General features: G+C 33.6%; 1 protein-coding gene across 2 annotated transcripts in view; it reads left to right on the top strand.

Annotated features, from left to right (window-relative positions):
* LOC100603789 (A disintegrin and metallopeptidase domain 3-like) overlaps positions 1-17,761 on the top strand; it is a 72,340-nt gene that overhangs the window by 14,345 nt on the left and 40,234 nt on the right. For both annotated transcript variants that reach the window (XR_004031322.1, XM_030817168.1), the window contains 8 exons: positions 2,996-3,072; positions 3,350-3,527; positions 4,838-4,903; positions 7,721-7,792; positions 8,050-8,216; positions 9,295-9,376; positions 15,755-15,891; positions 17,003-17,186. Coding sequence is in view for 1 of the 2 variants with exons in the window: in XM_030817168.1 (XP_030673028.1) it covers positions 2,996-3,072; positions 3,350-3,527; positions 4,838-4,903; positions 7,721-7,792; positions 8,050-8,216; positions 9,295-9,376; positions 15,755-15,891; positions 17,003-17,186 (963 nt within the window). In the remaining variant the exon portion in view is untranslated. The remainder of the gene's footprint in view (positions 1-2,995; positions 3,073-3,349; positions 3,528-4,837; positions 4,904-7,720; positions 7,793-8,049; positions 8,217-9,294; positions 9,377-15,754; positions 15,892-17,002; positions 17,187-17,761) is intronic.

Below are 17,761 nucleotides of genomic sequence, written 5' to 3'. Positions count from 1 at the left end.
TTATTTTTACGCTTTCACTTATTTCAAGGTATTTTCTAATTTCTGTTTTGATGTTTTTCTTTCAGCCAATAGTTATTCAATAGCGTGTTAATTTCAATATATATGTTAATATTTTAGTTTGCCTTATACTATTTATTTTTAGCTTCATTCTATCGCATTCAGAAAAGAATGTTATATATAACATTCTTATATATATATAAACACTTGTTATGATTTCAATCTTTGTAAAATTTTTAGATTTGTTTTATAACCTAATATGTGATCTGTCTAAAAAAAAAATATCCAAGTGTACTTTAGAAGAAAGTATATTCTTCCGCTGTTCAATGAAATCCTTTATATGTTTGTTAGAACTGTTTGGTTTATAGTAATATTCAAATCTTCTGTTTTCTTGCTAATCTTCTCTTTGGATGTTCTATTCATTATTTAAAATAAGGTATTAAAGTCTCTTTATAGTATTGGTGTCTATTACTTCCTTCAAATTTATTTATTTATATGTTCTAATATTGAGTGTGTACATATTTATAAGTAATCTATCTTCTTCAGATATTGACCCTTTTATTATTATAAAATGTCATTTTTTTCTCTTATGATGATTTATGTGTTAAAATCTATTTTCTTTGACATAAGTATACAAATCTCTGCCACCTTTTGCTTACCATTTGAATGGAATTTATTTTTCCATCTCTTTACCTTCATCCTAAATGTGTACTTAAGTCTCAAGTGAGTTTCTTATAGATTTTATAAAAAATCTATAATGATTTGTATAGCATTCTTTTTGGCTTTTTTTTTTCTTTCAGCACTTTAAAAAAATATTTCATCCCACTCTCTTGTGGTCAGCAAGGTTTCTCCTTTAAAAAAAAAAAGTCTGCTCATAGTCCTATGGAGTTTCCTTTGTGTGTGACAAGTTGCTATTCTTTTGTAGTTTACAAAATTCTCTTTGTTTTTGATCTTTTAATGTTTGATTAAAATAGGTCTAGGTGTGGATATCTTTGGGTTTCCTGGCAAGAGAGTGACCCAAGTCTCTCTACCAGCTTTAGTGAGTCTAGTTTTGCATCCTCCCAGCGTATATGTCCCTATATTAGTTTCTGATTACTCACAAAGGTAATTTTTCCATATAATGTTGCTGAATTGGTATGCTTATGGGGAGGAGAAGTGTCCTGGGATTCCTATTTCACAATCTGGCTGACCAAAATTTCAGTACTAATATTTTAAATATTATTTAAACCCCATTTTTTTTCTTTTTAAAGTATAAATTATAGGCCGGGCGCGGTGGCTCATGCTTGTAATCCCAGCACTTTGGGAGGCCGAGGCGGGCAGATCACGAGGTCAGGAGATCGAGACCACGGTGAAACCCCGTCTCTACTAAAAATACAAAAAAAAAAAAATTAGCCAGGCGTGGTGGCGGGCACCTGTAGTCCCAGCTACTCAGAGAGGCTGAGGCAGGAGAATGGCATGAACCCGGGAGGCGGAGCTTGCAGTGAGCCGAGATTGCGCCACTGCACTCCAGCCTGGGTGACAGAGCGAGACTCTGTCTCAAAAAAAATAAAAATAAAAATAAATAATAAATAAATAAATAAAGTATAAATTATAGATCTTCTGCTATTGTTTTACAAGTTGTCGAGACATCATACATTTTTCAGCCACTTGTCCTCTATTTTGCAGGTTGGGTATATGCGATTGCATTCTCCTTAAACCTGGTAATCCTATCCACTGTCATCTGTACTCCAGACTATAGAGCTTATTCAGTGTTTCGCTTGTTTATTATATATTTCAGTTCTAATATTTTCATTTGTTCCCTTTTTGGCTTCTATTTATTTCCTGAGATTTTTTGTTATTTCATTTATTTCAAGAGAATTTGTCATTATTCATTAATGCAGTTTTTATTACTTCTTTCAAATATTTTTTGATGTCCTATGACTCATCTCAATGATGTCATCAGTTGATTTTCTTTTCTCATTCTTGTTGGGGTATTCTTGGTCCTTGTTATAATGAATTATTTAGATTGTATCATTGACATTTAGTCAAGACTCTTGACCTTATTTTAATATTCTATTTTAGAAGACAGTCATTCAGTTTGAGCTTTGTTTTATTGGAGTCCACTGTTCCAATAACTTTTTTTTCTTTACAGTATTATTGTGTTGTGTTTCATTGTTCTGGCTGCATTGGACCTTCTGCTGCCTCTTAAGCGTTTAAGCTAGAGGTGTAAATCGTACTTGCCTGGGCCAGGTAGTGTTTCTAGTTGAGGTGGGTAAGGAAAGATCCATAGGATGGAGAATATTTCTCCTGCCTTTTCTCTGCTACTAGATTTCAGTGTGCTTAATTCTATCTCTGCCAGTGACCCTGGTTGAAGATAGCTCCTATCTGAATGATCTTTTTCTACTTATAGTAGGGAGAAATGGGAAGTAACTGGTGAGGATCATTTTCTCCTGCTGGGTGCACAGCCAGAAGCTATTGAATCTGGATTACTCTCTACTGCTGGAGAGAGGTTGGGACCTGGTTTGCCTTCTACCTCTTTGTGAGGGGCTTATAGATTCGGGTCCTGCTGGCACCACTGCAAGTGCAGGTGACTGCTGCTGTTGCTTGACGTGGAGCAGGTTATGGATTTCCCTGCCTGAGTTTGTTAGTCTTCATGGTGTGAGTGTAACAGGCACATTGCTGTAAATGTGTGTTTGGGTAGGATTGATTGGTCCACCTGGGCTCTGATAACTGCTACTAGGGGTAGATTTGGCCTGCCAGTGTCAGCAAGTGGGAATAGAGATTATGCCTCGTTTTGAGAAAAAGTGTATGTTACTGATGAAAATGTTTAGGAGCTAATAACAGCAGAAAAGAACCTAGAGAAAGAGATTGTAGATTGATATGGAGATTCAATACATGATAAATAATATTATGATAATGGTTAAATATGAATGCTTGACAATATATAGGAAGTAAAGATAAAATCCAGGACTTTGTCTCCAAATCATTTATGAATATATCTTTCTATATTCCTTTTTAGGGTCATTGCTTTTACCAAGGATATGCTGCAGACATTCCAAAATCAGTTGTGACACTACGCACCTGTTCTGGACTCAGGTAATGGTGTATTCCAGATACGTACATTGAGATTTTATGTGAGCCTTTAATTTCCAGAAACTTCTTGAAGGGTAGAATAAATATAGAGAAATATAAACTTTATTTTCTTAAATACTTTTCTTTTTTACCTGTTCTTTTGATCTTTTTTTCTATTCTCTTTTTCTCTATCCTAGGCGGGCAAGCATAAAATGTATTCAGAAAAAAACTCTCACTAGCATAAAGTGTATTCAAATTTATCAGTAACATTTTTATTCCTTTTTTGTATTTGAATATCCAGAGGATTACTGCAGTTAGATAATATCAGTTATGGTATTGAACCATTGGAATCTTCACCTACATATGAGCATGTAGTTTATCAAATTAAAAACGATGCTATTGGTCATTCCTCCTTTCAAGAAAATTATCCTGTGGCTCAATATATAGATCAGTCCTACAGGATTCTTGTCAAATCAGACGTGAGTATTCTCATTTATGAGTTCTTCATTGGTCTTACTGTTGATAAAGTTATTCACAGTGAAATTCTGAAATTTGACACGTTTGGAGAACAAATTTAAACTGATATTTATTATATTAAAAAGCTCAGTTGTAGGATATGTTTAAAACATGTATTTGTTTATTCAGATATTTAGAAAATGTAATCGTTATAAACACACATAATTCTAAAGCATCATAACATATTTCCTTAATTGCGGGGATTTTTATAGACATAATTATTTTTATATTGATTTTGCATCTTACTAATAAAATTATTACCAATTTGATCAAATTGCTTTATAAGTTTTTTTGCACATGCATTTTTTTATTTAAAAGTGTTATTTTGATAGAAAATGTAAAAGTGAAAAGGGGGCAAGATAATACACTAGAAATTGTACAAATTGTGTGAAACCTCATTGTTTAAAGATAGTGCTCTTAATATTTTGATGTAATTCTTCCAATTGTTCTAAATACCAATTTATAAATTGTGATGGTGTATACATTACTCACTAATAATATAAGTTTATACTTAAAATGGACACATTTTATTGAATGTAAACCCCAATAAAGTTAACATAAAGAAGTAAAAGTACAAAAATAATAAGAAAATGAAGGCAACATTTGGGGAAATGTTTACGGATGTTAGTTTACCTTGAAGACTGGTGAGGGATCCAGACCATCCTGGCTAACACGGTGAAATCCCGACTCTACTAAAAATACAAAAAAAATTAACCGGGTGTGGTGGCGGGCACCTGTAGTCCCAGCTACTCAGGAGGCTGAGGCAGGAGGATGGCGTGAGCCTGGGAGGCAGAGCTTGCAGTGAGCCGAGATCGCGCCACTGCACTCCAGACTAGGCGAGAAAATGAGACTCTCTCTCAAAAACAAAACAAAACAAAACAAAAAATTGGTGAGGGAGTGGTGTGCTACAGAGTACATAGGAATGTTAAAAGGGGAAGGAAATATGGGATTTTTCCTCATTTCAGTGACTTTTTGCCAACTCTAATGATCAGTAACATAATATAAAATGCTTCTGATTTTCCTGTAAAATTTGTATTTGGAATCCCACCTACTAAGTGTGTACCCATCATCCTCTTATGTTATTACTTATATCTATATTCGTGTATCTGTGTCTGAATATCTATCACCCATCTGCATATAGATAGATAGGTAGCTAAATGGATGGATATTCCATATCTCACCTGTGAGTGTGTATGCATATGTATTGCACATGACAACTGCAATGTAAAAATTTTGAAAATGTGTTATTTAACTCATGTCCTCTATTTCACAGATAAATTCAGATGCCATGCTATCGAAAAGAACTCTGAAAATACAAATCATTATGGATAAAGCCATGGTATGCAATATCAGTATGTTTATTATATCTTTGCTTTTGTTGAAATTCAGAGAGAATATGAATAAAAAACTCTCAACGTTTTCAGTGCAGATATATTTTAATCTGTTTGTGTGTCTCAGTCTAGCAGGAGATAAATAAATGTTTTCACTTGCCTTTACAGTGACATGGGGGATCAATATTTATATATTGATTTCTAAATCGATATCAATTTTCTCAATAATGTGTAACTTCATATGGAAGGGTTCCACTACACTCTAATCTATTGTAGCATATCTAGCTGCAGATACTTTTAGATCTACTCCAATTGTTGATTGAAACTCTTCAATCCATTTCTAAGTGAGTTATTTTATTACTCAGTTGGAAATCTTTGTTATTAAATATTATCCCTCAGAAGATTACTTTATGTTTTATAGTTGCTTACCATCTCTGGTAGAAGTTCTGTATCTTAGAAATGGGAAGAATCATAGAATGTTTAGTTGATTTTTTCTCAAAAGAATTGATAACTATGGACGTAGGTTAAATAATACTTTACTATTAGTGTTCTTACATCCCATCAATTATTTGCTTATTTGTTTCTTCTTTCTTACCCTTGGATCAATGGGTTATATTTAACCTTTATTTTTACCTTTATTTTTTTTTATTTTTATTTTTTGCTGTGCCTCTCTTTCCAGTCTCCAACCTTAGTGGTTTCCCTAGGGATTCTGATTAGTATTCTTTACTTATCATGATCTAGAATTAATGTTATACCATTTCATTAATAATGTAATAGCCTCAGAGCAGTAAAATTTCATTTAACCCTGCTAAGTCATTATGATTCTGTTTTTAAACATTTTACCTCTCCATGTGTTATAAACTGAAAAATAGATTTTTAAAAATTCAATATTCAATTATTTTAAAAAGAAATTAAGGAAATGAAAAGTATTTCATATATATGAATACATATTCATATATATGCAGCCATGTTTTTAGTTATAAGCAAATTTAAAAGTCTCCATCTCTCTGATGAATTAGTTTATTGATATGTTGTGATAAGCGTGTCCATTTTTTGCCTTTAAGTTTTATTCTTATCAATGTATTATGTTAATATAATTATCACATAACATATTCATATATATGAATATATATTCATATGTAAGTATTCTTATATACGAATATACATAAATATTCATATATGTGTATTCATATATTTCATATATATGAATATATATATATACACACACACACACACATACATTTTTCACTTGCAGAGCTTTTCATGCCTTGTAGTAGGTCTTAATGTATAATATTTCTCTTTAGCCTGCTGGATTCTCCTCAGTTTCTTTTCATCTGAAATTGTCTTTATTTCATCTTCACTTTTTAAACATTTCTTTTGGAAATAATTTGAAACTTTCAGAAAAGTTACAAGAATAAAATAATACAAAGAGGGCTCTTTTCTCCCATTTATTAATATTGTATCCCATTATCACTTGTGCGCTCTTCATTTAAATTTGAAAGTAAGTTGTAAAGCTCATCACAAAGCTTTACTCTTACATTCTTTAGTGTGTATTTACCTAGAATAAGACTATTATCTCATATAACCACAACAGAGGTATCCATTTCACTAAAAATAGCATTGTTAAAATATTTTTATCAAGTCCACTATAACTTAGTTGCATTGTGTTCAGATAATGTGATTTAAATGACACTCTGTTTCTTATTCAAAGATGTGTTCTATGGCTGACCTAATATTGGTTAATATGAATCAATGTGCATAAAACTTTCATTTGTATTTGAAAAAAATACATATTCTCATTGTTGTATATAAGCTTCTATGTGTGTATATTTTATCCAACATTGCTTTGGGTTTTTAAAGTCTTGAGTATCTTTCCTATTAATTTGTCTTCTTAATTTGTTATTAAGAGACCTACGTAAAATATCTCAGTATGATAGTCAATTTCTATTTTTAATTGTGTTAAATCTTGTTTTATGTATTTTGCAGCCATGTTTTTAGTTATAAGCGAATTTAAAAGTCTCCATCTCTCTGATGAATTATTTTATTAATATGTTGTGATAAACATGTCCATTTTTTGCCTTTAAGTTTTATTCTTATCAATGTATTATGTTAATATAATTGTCACATAACATATTTTTTCTTTTCTAGTATTTTCCTGATGCTAGATGATGTGTTTTCATCCTTTGATTATTAATATTTCTATGTACTTATATTTTATGGGTCCTTTACATTTTTAATTTGCATATAGTTGTTTTTTTCATTGCCTTTGTAATCTAGTGTTTGGTCTGTTGACATCTTGTGATTATTGATATATAAACACAAAACTGATGTACTGATATGTAATTGATATATAGTCACAAAATTGATATTTTGATAAACTATTGATATATAATCACAAAATATCAACAGACCAAACAGTAACTAAATGACAAAGACAATAAAAAACAACTATATGCAAGTTAAGATTTTAAATTAATTAATTAATTAATCAAATTTTTTTAAAGCTAGCTACTTGGATTACAGGCACCTGCCACCACACCAGGCTAACCAGTAGGTTATTCACTCTTCATACCTTAATACTTCGACTTTGAATTTCTTTATCTGTAAAGAGGAAGATAATCACAATTACCTCATTTTAATATATTGATTAATTTATAAAATACTAGGCCAATGTGTAAAACTTGGTAAGCTGTGATATATCTTAATTCTATTTAGTGACTCTTCAATTGACCACTGAATTGTTTTTACATTTATGTTTAAATCCACTTAAAATGTGGTAGTTAGTTGTTTTTACTAGTGATTAAGAAACAAAATTTGTCTTTCAGTATGATTATATGGGCTCCGCGGTGGCAGTTGCAGTTGAGAAAGTTTTCCAAATCTTTGGTCTTATCAACGCGGTAAGTGTTTATATTTTATATTTTAGTAAGCAATATAGCAATTAATGAAGTAAAATTATTTGTGTTTGTGTACATATAAATAGCATTTACATTTTAACAAAAAGTAAAAATGTAAATATAGCCCAACCACTAGTTTTATCCACCAATGATTTTATCTTCAAAAAATAGTAAATTAAATATATTAGAATTAGATATTGGGAAGTAATGTCATATTTATGGTTACTCAAAATTGTAAAACACGTAATTTCTGTTCTCAGATGTTTTCCCAGCTTAATATAACAGTTATGCTGTCTTCCTTGGAGATCTGGTCAGATCAAAATAAGATTTCAACAAGTGGTCATGCTGATGAAATACTGCAGCGATTTTTGCCTTGGAAACAAAAATTTTTGCTTCAAAGGTCTCATGATATGACATACTTATTAATGTAAGTACTTTATTCATATTTAGAAAGGTTTTATCAAATTATCTTAGCTATCATAATTATATATAAATTTTATATAACAATAATTATTAAAAAGCTATCTGAAGACTGTGTTGGCAAACTGCAAAATATTAAGATTCTAATAACCATGTAAGACACTAATTAACTCATAGTAGCCCATAGTAGACTGTTTACTTATAGAAATGTAATGAGCTGAAAAATGGAAAGTCCTGTGATAGAAACATGATACCTCTCTGTTTGTAAAGACCTTCTCACTGGTACATAATTGAAACCATCACTTTAACATTACATAAATATAAGTTAATTCATTGAATGCAATAATTGCATAAAATGCTTGTTACAATATGAAATACTAATAAATAACTAAAATAGACCACTTTATTTTCCCTGTGGTTTCCTTCTGGTATTTCTATACTGACCTAAGATGTAGCTATTTACCTACTTGGTTTGTATCTTTCAAAAGTCTTTATATATTTTTATTTTACTAACTTGATTATTTCATGTGCAAAAATCAAAAACACAATTTTAAAGACCTTAAGCGATATGTGGAATATATTTATCAATGTACTGGAATAAAGAGTCTCTAGGATTACAGAGCAATATTAAGATATAAATATGTAAGGATAGTTTCTATACCCTACCTCTCTTTCTCTTCATAAATCTGATGCATATTTTATCTCTTTCTCTATCTCTTTCAGTCCTACCTTTCTTCACACTTTTGGGGTTGGCTTACTACATAGAAATTACAGCAATAAACACTTTTGACTTTTATATCATGGAATTAATTATATCCTTCTAGTGATGATTAATTTTTTGAAAGAATCATGCGCTGCTAGGTTTTGGGCTGTGTATTAGATAATGTTAAACAACTTTTAGGACTTAATTTTATATGAACTATAGGGGATACCCAAATCTTAATGACTGAAAGCATAAGACATTATATGTAATTTCTGTATTTTGGAGAAAGCATACCTTTATATAGAAATCCAACTCATAAAATATGAGTAAGTTATTGCTATTTTGAAATACACGTATCCACAAGAAAAATTTCATTATTCAGTTACAGGATGGATTCTACTTATGTGGGAGCCACATATCATGGAATGGCATGTGATCCAAAGTTTGCAACAGGAATCGCTCTGGTAATCTCTCACACTGTTTTGATAAATCTTTGAAAATTGTATTTTTAGATTTGGGAAATCAAATGTAATTTTTCAAGAGGTTTCTTACTGGGAGTGAAAACAGGTAACATAAAATGTATAACTCTAGCCATTTTCAAGTGTACAGTTTAGTAGTGTTAAGTATATTCCCATTGTTGTGAAACAAATCTCTGGAACAGTTTTTCTTAAAAAACTGAAACTCTATACCCACTAACCACCTGGAAACCACCATTTAACTTTCTGTTTCCATCAATTCAACAACTTCAGATTCCTCATATAAGTGCAATCATGTAGTATTTTCTTTCTGTGACTGGTTAATTTCACTTAACATAATCTCTTCAGTGTTAATCTATGTTGTAGCAGGTGACAGAATTTCCATTGTTTTGATGGCTGAAATGTATTTAATTGTAAGTATATACCACATTTTCTTTATCCTGTCATCTGACAAAGGATGTCTAGGTTATTTCCATATCTTGGCTACTGTATATAATGCTGCAATAAACATGGAAGTGCATATATCTCCTTGATATTCTGATTTTATTACTTTTGGATAAATACTGTCTTAATCGATTTTCTGTTGCTTATTACAGAATATCTTAAACTGTGTAATTTTAGAGAAATTTATTCCTTATAGTTGTGGAGGTTGCAAAGTCTAAGGTAAAGGGGCCACATCTGGTGAGTGCTTGTGGCTGATAAGGACGCTGCAAGGTGACACAGGGCATCACATGGCAAGGGAGCTGAGCATGCCAGCTCAGGTCTCTCTTCCTCGTCTTATAAAGCCACCAGTCTCATTCTTATGATAGCCCATTAATACTTTTATCCATGGACGGATTCATCCTTTTATGAATTTCTCTAATTTCTCTAACTTTTTTAGTAGTTAAATAGTTTGAGGTTTTAGATTTAAGACTTTAATTCATTTTTATTTGAATTTTGTATATGGTGAGAGATAGGAGTCCAGTTTGATTTTTCTGCCTATGGATATCCAGTTTTCCCAGCACCATTTATTGAAGAGGCTGTCTTCTCTCCAGTGTTTGTTCTTGGCACCTTTGTCAAAAATGAGTTCACTGTAGCTGTGTGGATTTGTTTCTGGGTTCCCTATTCTGTTCCATTGGTCTAAATATCTGCTTTTATGCTGGTACCATGCTATTTTGGTTACTGTAGCTATGTAGCATAATTTGTAGTCAGGTAATGTAATTCCCTCAATTTTGTTATTTTGGCTTTGGCTCTTCTGGGACTTTTGTGCTTCCATATGTATTGTCAGATTTTTTTCTATTTCTATGAACCATGTCATTGGATTTTGATAGGGTTTGCATTGAATTTGTAGATTGTTTTTGGTAGTATGGGCATTTTAGCAATATTGATTCTTCCAATCCATAAACATGGAATACCTTTTCATTTTTTTGTTTCTCTTCAATTTCTTATATCAATGTTTTATACTTTATAGTTTCCATTACTGAGATCTTTCACTTCTTTGGTTAATTTCTAGGTATTTAATTTTATTGGTGGCTATTGGAAATGCTATTACATTTAAAATTTTCTTTTCCAGATTATTTTCTGTTGGTACATAGAAATGCTACTGATTTTTGTTTGTAGATTTTGTATCCTACAAATTTACTGAATTTGTTTATCAATTCTAATAGTTTTTTCATGGAATCTTTAGGTTTTCTCAAATATAAGACTATATCATCTTCAAACATGGATAATTTGACTTTTCATTTTTCAATTTGGATGCCCTTTATTTCTTGTCTGATTGCTCTAGCTAGGACTTCCAGTACTATGTTGAATAACTGTGGAGAAAGTGGGTGTCCTCTTCATATTCTAGATCATAGAGGAAAGGCTTTCAGTTTTTCCTCAGTGAGTATGATACTAACTGTGGGTCTGTCATGTATGGCTTTTATCATTTTGAGGCCTGCTTCTTCTATAACAACTTTTGAGTATTTTTATCACAAAGAGATGTTGAAGTTGATCCAAGGCTTGTTCAACATCAATTGAAATAATCACATGGTTTTTGTCCTAGATTTCCATTGATAGGATGTATCACATTGATTGATTTGCATGTGTTGAACCATCCTTGCATCCCAGGAATAAACCACACTTGGCCATGAAGAACGATCTTTTTAATGTACTGTTGAATCTGGTTTGCTAGTATTTTGTTGAGAAATTTTGTGTCAATATTCATCAGAGATATTGGCCTCTAGTTTTCTTTTTTCGATGTGTCTTTGGTTTTGGTATCAAGGTAGTACTAGCCTCATAGAATGAGTCTGGTAATATTCCTTTCTGCTCTGTTTTTCAGAATTGTTTGAGTAAGATTGGTATTAGTTCTTCTTAAATGTTTGGTAGAGGCCGGGCACAGTGGCTCACGCCTGTAATCCCAGCACTTTGGGCGGCCGAGGTGGGCGGATCACGAGGTCAGGAGATCGAGACCATCCTGGCTAACACGGTGAAACTCTGTCTCTACTAAAAATACAAAAAATTAGCCGGGCGAGGTGGCAGGCGCCTGTAGTCCCAGCTACAAGGGAGGCTGAGGCAGGAGAATGGCGTGAATCCCGGGGGGCAGAGCCTGCAGTGAGCCGAGATCGTGCCACTGCACTCCAGCCTGGGTGAAAGAGCGAGACTCCGTCTCAAAAAAAAAAAAAAAAAAAGATGTTTGGGAGAATTCAGCAGTGCAGTGATCAAGTCCTGGCCTTTTCTCTCCAGGAAGACATTTTATTATAGCTTCGATCTGTTACTTGTTATTGGTCTGTTCAGGATTTGGATTTCTTCATGGTTCAATCTTAGTAGGTTGTATGTTCCTAAGAATTTGTCCCTTTCTTCTAGATTTTCATTTTATTGGCATATAGTTGCTCATAGTAGCCACCAATGATCATTTGAATTTCTGTGGTATCAGTGGTAATGTCTCCTTTTTCATCTCTGATTTTATTTATTTGGATCTTCTCTCTTTTATTTTTTCTTAGTCTGGCTAAAGGTCTGTCAATTTAGTTTAACTTTTCAAAAGACCAACTTTTTGTTTCTTTGATCTTTTGTATTATTTTCTTCATTTCAATTTCATTTGTTTCTGCTCTAATCTTTAGTATTTCTTTTCTTCTACTAATTATGGGTTTAGTTTGCTCTTGCTTTCCTGGTTCGTTAAGACACATATTAGGTTGTTTACTTGACGTTTTACTTCTTTTTTGGTGTGCATACTTATAGTTATAAATTTCCCTCTTCATACCGCTTTTGCTGTATCCCACAGGTTTTGGTAGGTCATTTTTCCATTATTATTTGTTTAAAGAAATTTTTCAATATCCACTTTAATTTCTTCATTGACCCACTGGTTATTCAGGAGAATATTGTTTGTCATGTATGGACAAACTGGGTGAGGAGCTGCACCCCATTGCCGTCACCAACACAGGCCCATGGAGAGCACTGCCAGACTACTGCTAATGTTCCCTTAATGCCCAAGGGCTCTTCGGTCAGCTGGTGGTGAATGCTGCCTGACCTGGGACTCACCCTTCAGGGCATTGGGCTCTCCTCTGGCCTAGGGCAGGTCCAGAAATGCTTCCCAAGGGCCAAGTCCTGGAATCAGGGACCCAGAGAGCCTGCTTGGTGCTCTGCTGCCCTGTGGCTGAGGTGCTACCTAACGTGCAAGACAAAGTACCCTTTATTTTCCCTCCACTTTTCTCAAGCGAAGGAGTCTTGCCCTGTTGCAACCACAGCTGAGAACGTACGGAGTCTCACCCAAAGCCAGCAAGTCTCACAGGCTCACTCAAGGCCCATGGCACACTCCCTGGGTATCACTGCTGGTTATTCAGGTCTCAAGGCCTCTTCAGTTAGCAGGTGATGACGTTTTTCAGGACTGGCTCCATCCCTTCAAGGCAGTGGGTTCCTTCTGGAAATGATATCCAGGAGCTAAGGCCTAAAAAGGGGGCCTCAGGACTCTGACTGGTGCCCTATCCTGCTGTGGCTGAGCTGGCATCTAAGATGCAAAACAAAGCCTTCCCCAGTCTTTCCTTTCCCCTCCTCAAGCAGAGGAAAGGGGTCTGTTTCGGAGCTGTGAGCTCTGCAGCCTGGGGTTAGGGATGAGGTGATGCCAACACTCCCTTAGTCACACCAGCTGGTATCTCAATAGGCCATGTGCCCCCGGTCTACTGGCTCTGGGCCCAGTTCAGCACCAGGATTCACCTAGAATTGCAGTTCTTGTGGCCTAGACTGCCTTTCAAGTTTATTTAGGGCCCTAGAGCACTTTAGCCCATGGTGGTGAGGCTTGTAGGAACTCAAGTTCCAACCACTGAGATCAGCGATTCCTCTCTGGCTAGGGCTGGTTTGAATACTCCCTCCATAGGTGGGCATCAGCTGAGTTTGGCCCAGTTTTGTTTTCTGCCATAACAGTGCAGCACTGAGTTCAATGCCTCACAATTGCTGCGCTCTCCTCTCCCCAGCACAAAGAAATGCTCTCTGCACCATGCCACTGCTGCCACAGGATTGAGGAGGGGCGGTGTCAGTGGTTTTTCTACTTCAATACCTCTTTCTGCTATGTGAAATTAAAACCAGAGCCGGGCGCAGTGGCTCACGTCTGTAATCCCAGCACTTTGGGAGGCCAAGGTGAGTGGATCACCTGAGGTCAGGAGTTCAAGACCAGCCTGGCCAACATGGTGAAACCTCATCTCTACTAAAATTACAAAAAAGTTAGCCGGGCGTAGTGGTGCATGCCTGTAATCCCAGCTACTCAGGAGGCTGAGACAGGAGAATCACTTAAATCCAGAAGGCAGAGGTTGCGGTGAGCCGAGATAGCACCATTGCACTCCAGCCCTGGGCAACAAAAGTGAGACTCTGTCTCAAAAACATAAATAAATAAACAAACCAGGTACTGTAATGTGCTCACCTGATTTTTTTGTTCTTATAAAGGCACTTTTTTGTATCAATAGTTCTCAAATTGGTGTCGTTGGTGGGGGTCGGGGGCAGGAGGAGAGATGATCAGTGGCGCTTTCTCTTCTGCCCATCTTGCTCCATCCCCCACCCCAGTTACAGATTTTTTTTAAAATTATTTTATTTTTAGTTTCTATCTCCTTGTGTCTGTGTATATATATGTAACATACATATATATATAATAATGTACATATATATGTAATTTATCCCAGATATGCATGTCTGGTTTATCATATGAATATAAAATAATGTCCTCCATTATATCAATAGGCTAAAAAAGAAAAATTTTATGATTCTAGTAGTAGATTCAGAAAAACCAAATCCGAGACTATTTATAATAAACACTCTCAGCAAACTAAAAATACAGGGGAACTTATTTAACTTAAAGACAGCATCTACAAAAAAAAAAAAAAAAAAAAAAAAACAGGGAACAACATATTTTGAGTAAATAACACATTGCTACTTAGATCAGGAAAAAGACAAGAAAGTAGCTTACCAGTCACGGTCAACATTATACATGGAAAGCACCAAATTCTGTGAGACCAACAGGAACTCTCATTTATTGTTGACAGAAATGCCGATGATATAGCCACTGTGGATAACAGCTTTACAGTTTCTTAACAATACTCAACTTACCCTTGCCATACGATCCAGCAATCATCCTCCTTGGTATTTACCTAAATGAGTTAAAAATTTTTATCCACCAAAAAATTTCACATAAGCGTTTTTAGCTTTATTCATAATTGCCACAGATTGGAAGTAACTTAGATATCCTTTAACAGGTGAATGGACAAGCAAACTTTAGAACATCCATACAATGGAATACTACCCAGTGATTTAAATAACAAGCTATTAAGCCACAATAAGATGTGGAAAACTCTTAAATTTATGGTGAGAGAAACCCTTATTAGAAGACTACATGTGGTATTATTTTCACTATATGATGTTCAGAAATAGGAAAAACTATAGAGATAATGACAAAGTTTCTGGAAGTTTGTAGAAACGCTACTTGTAAGATATTATATTATTCTACTTTAAAAAATTAATTGACTCTTCTCAGATATTTCTGAGGTCAAAACTGATTGCCAGTTCAACTCTCCAAAATCTGTATATCTTTTCCAAGTGTTCCCTTGAGAGATATTGTAGTTACTAAAATAATCCTCCTACTTCTCAGAATGTTTTCTGAAATTTGCTGGAATTGAGTTCAATAGTATGTCATAAAAATAAATGATTGAATTATTCTTATTTTAGGTCAATGCCATTTTGATTAAAAATATTATCACTCAAAAGGAATAAAAAATTGTACCTATTTTTATTTCTAAGTAAATAAATAGCATTTTTTAAAATTTGCATTTGCATTTACATAGTGTGGCTAGAAACGTTTGACAAGATCAAAGGAGTGAAAAAAAATCTTAGGCAATAAATCTGGGTTTTTGTTTGTTTGTTTCTATTTAGTATCCAAAGAAAATCACTGTAGAAGCCTTTTCAGTTGTTATGGCACAGTTGCTTGGAATTAATCTGGGATTGACATATGATGACATCTACAATTGTTACTGTCCGGGAACTACATGCATAATGAATCCTGATGCGATGTAAGGAGTTGTTTTTCTCAACTCTATGTTTTCTCTTAAGAAATATTTCTAGTATTCCTTGATGTAGAACCTCTTGCAATATAACTTAAGGAATTTTTTTAGATACGAATGTGCTTATTTAAGACATTAAAGAAAGTACAGAATGTTGTAGAAAATGTGCTTAATAGTTCTACATTCAATGATGTTATTTAGAGGAAAAGTGGATGCTAATGATTACCTTACAGCAGTCTAGTTGCATTGGTTGAAAAACTGTTCAGTGTCATCAAGTGAAATAGTACTTAGGTAGTAAGAAGTCTGAAAAGCAACTAAACTAAGGAGACGTGAGAACTAAGGAGACGTGAGAACTAAGGAGACATGAGAATTTTGCAATGCTTGATTCTGAACTGGATTATTTTCCTATAAAATGCTAGGATTGTGATGTTTGGGAAAATCTGAATGGAGTCCGAGGATTAGATATTAATAACACATCATTATTTTATGATTTTGAAGGGTCTAGAGTGCTGATGTAGAATAACCCCTTTCTATGTAAGAACTATGTAGATGTATGTAGTGTTCACAGAACACATTATTGGCTTCTTAACTGTTTCAGAAAACAAAATTTATTTTTGGGCTGTATTTGCATTATTTCTTTAAGTTTGAGATTATTACAAAATTACACATTAAGCAGTATACTTAAATATATAGAAATACAAAAAGTAAAACAAAATAAAAGGAATCTAGAATTTGTACACTTTATATATCTTAGTATCGGGATAACTTTTTTGATTAATTTTAACAAAGAACAAGTAATTATGATTTTTCATTCACACAATCAACCAAATTTTATTTCTTAATGTTGACAATAATAGGATATACTCAAATGGAGCTTATTGTGTACCAAATATTATTGAGTGCGTTATCATTTTAACTTTACTCTCTCAATGTCTATCATATCAAATTACAATAGAAAATAATTTATTTTTTGCTTATCACCTGTATTAAAAATAAAAGCATTCTCTTCTCCTTTTGGCTCTTCTCTAAGCGAAGTAGTTCAGAATTCGTAGCACTTTGTTGAGGAGTATTACTTTGATTCTTTTAGTCCATTTATCTAAGAATTACAATTTAATTTTAGACGATCCCATGGTATGAAGTTTTTTAGTAGTTGCAGCATGGATGGATTTAAACAGATAGTTCTGCAGCCTGAACTTAAATGTTTTCAGGATAAAACCGTTTCAAAAATGACTTACCGAAAATCTTCAACTTGTGGCAATGGAATTTTGGAACCTACAGAGCAGTGTGATTGTGGCTATAAAGAGGTTAGTGGCAAAGCTTACAGGTTATCCAAAGATTTGTTCTTTCATTATGTTTTGTGTTTATTTTTTATGGCGTCTATAGATATAGATATGATATACATAAGGAGGAAATTCAAAAAAATATTTACTATTTTGTAAAATATAAGATAAGGAGATATGGGGCATGCAATAACTGACTCATCCTAAATTTGAAATGTTTCGAGTCTAAACCCTGGGTAAGTGTGACATCAATTTAAAAAACCCTGGGTAAGTGTGACATCAATTTAAAAAAAATCTATCATTTTAGAAACATTAGTAGCAATATCGCGTTTCAGTACCATACACATCAGTAGCATCAATAATATCATTATCATCTAATCATCCCTTAAATTCCACCAAAGTGACTACATTGGTTGGCTAAGTTATTAAATGTGTGTTTTCATTTATTTTCTTACCTCCTAATTTTAGTCCTTGCATCTGTAGCAACTTCATTTATGTTAACTTGCTTCCAAAGAATTAGACTAATTATAGTCTTTGGTTCATTGTCATTTATGATAATATACATGATGCAATAATGATACATCCATGGCCCAACTATT

Source organism: Nomascus leucogenys, chromosome 8 (genome assembly GCF_006542625.1).
Source record: "Nomascus leucogenys isolate Asia chromosome 8, Asia_NLE_v1, whole genome shotgun sequence".
NCBI classification, from domain to species: Eukaryota; Metazoa; Chordata; class Mammalia; order Primates; family Hylobatidae; genus Nomascus; species Nomascus leucogenys.
Note: the sequence above shows the minus strand (reverse complement) of the source record. Positions and strands in the feature narration are given on the sequence as shown.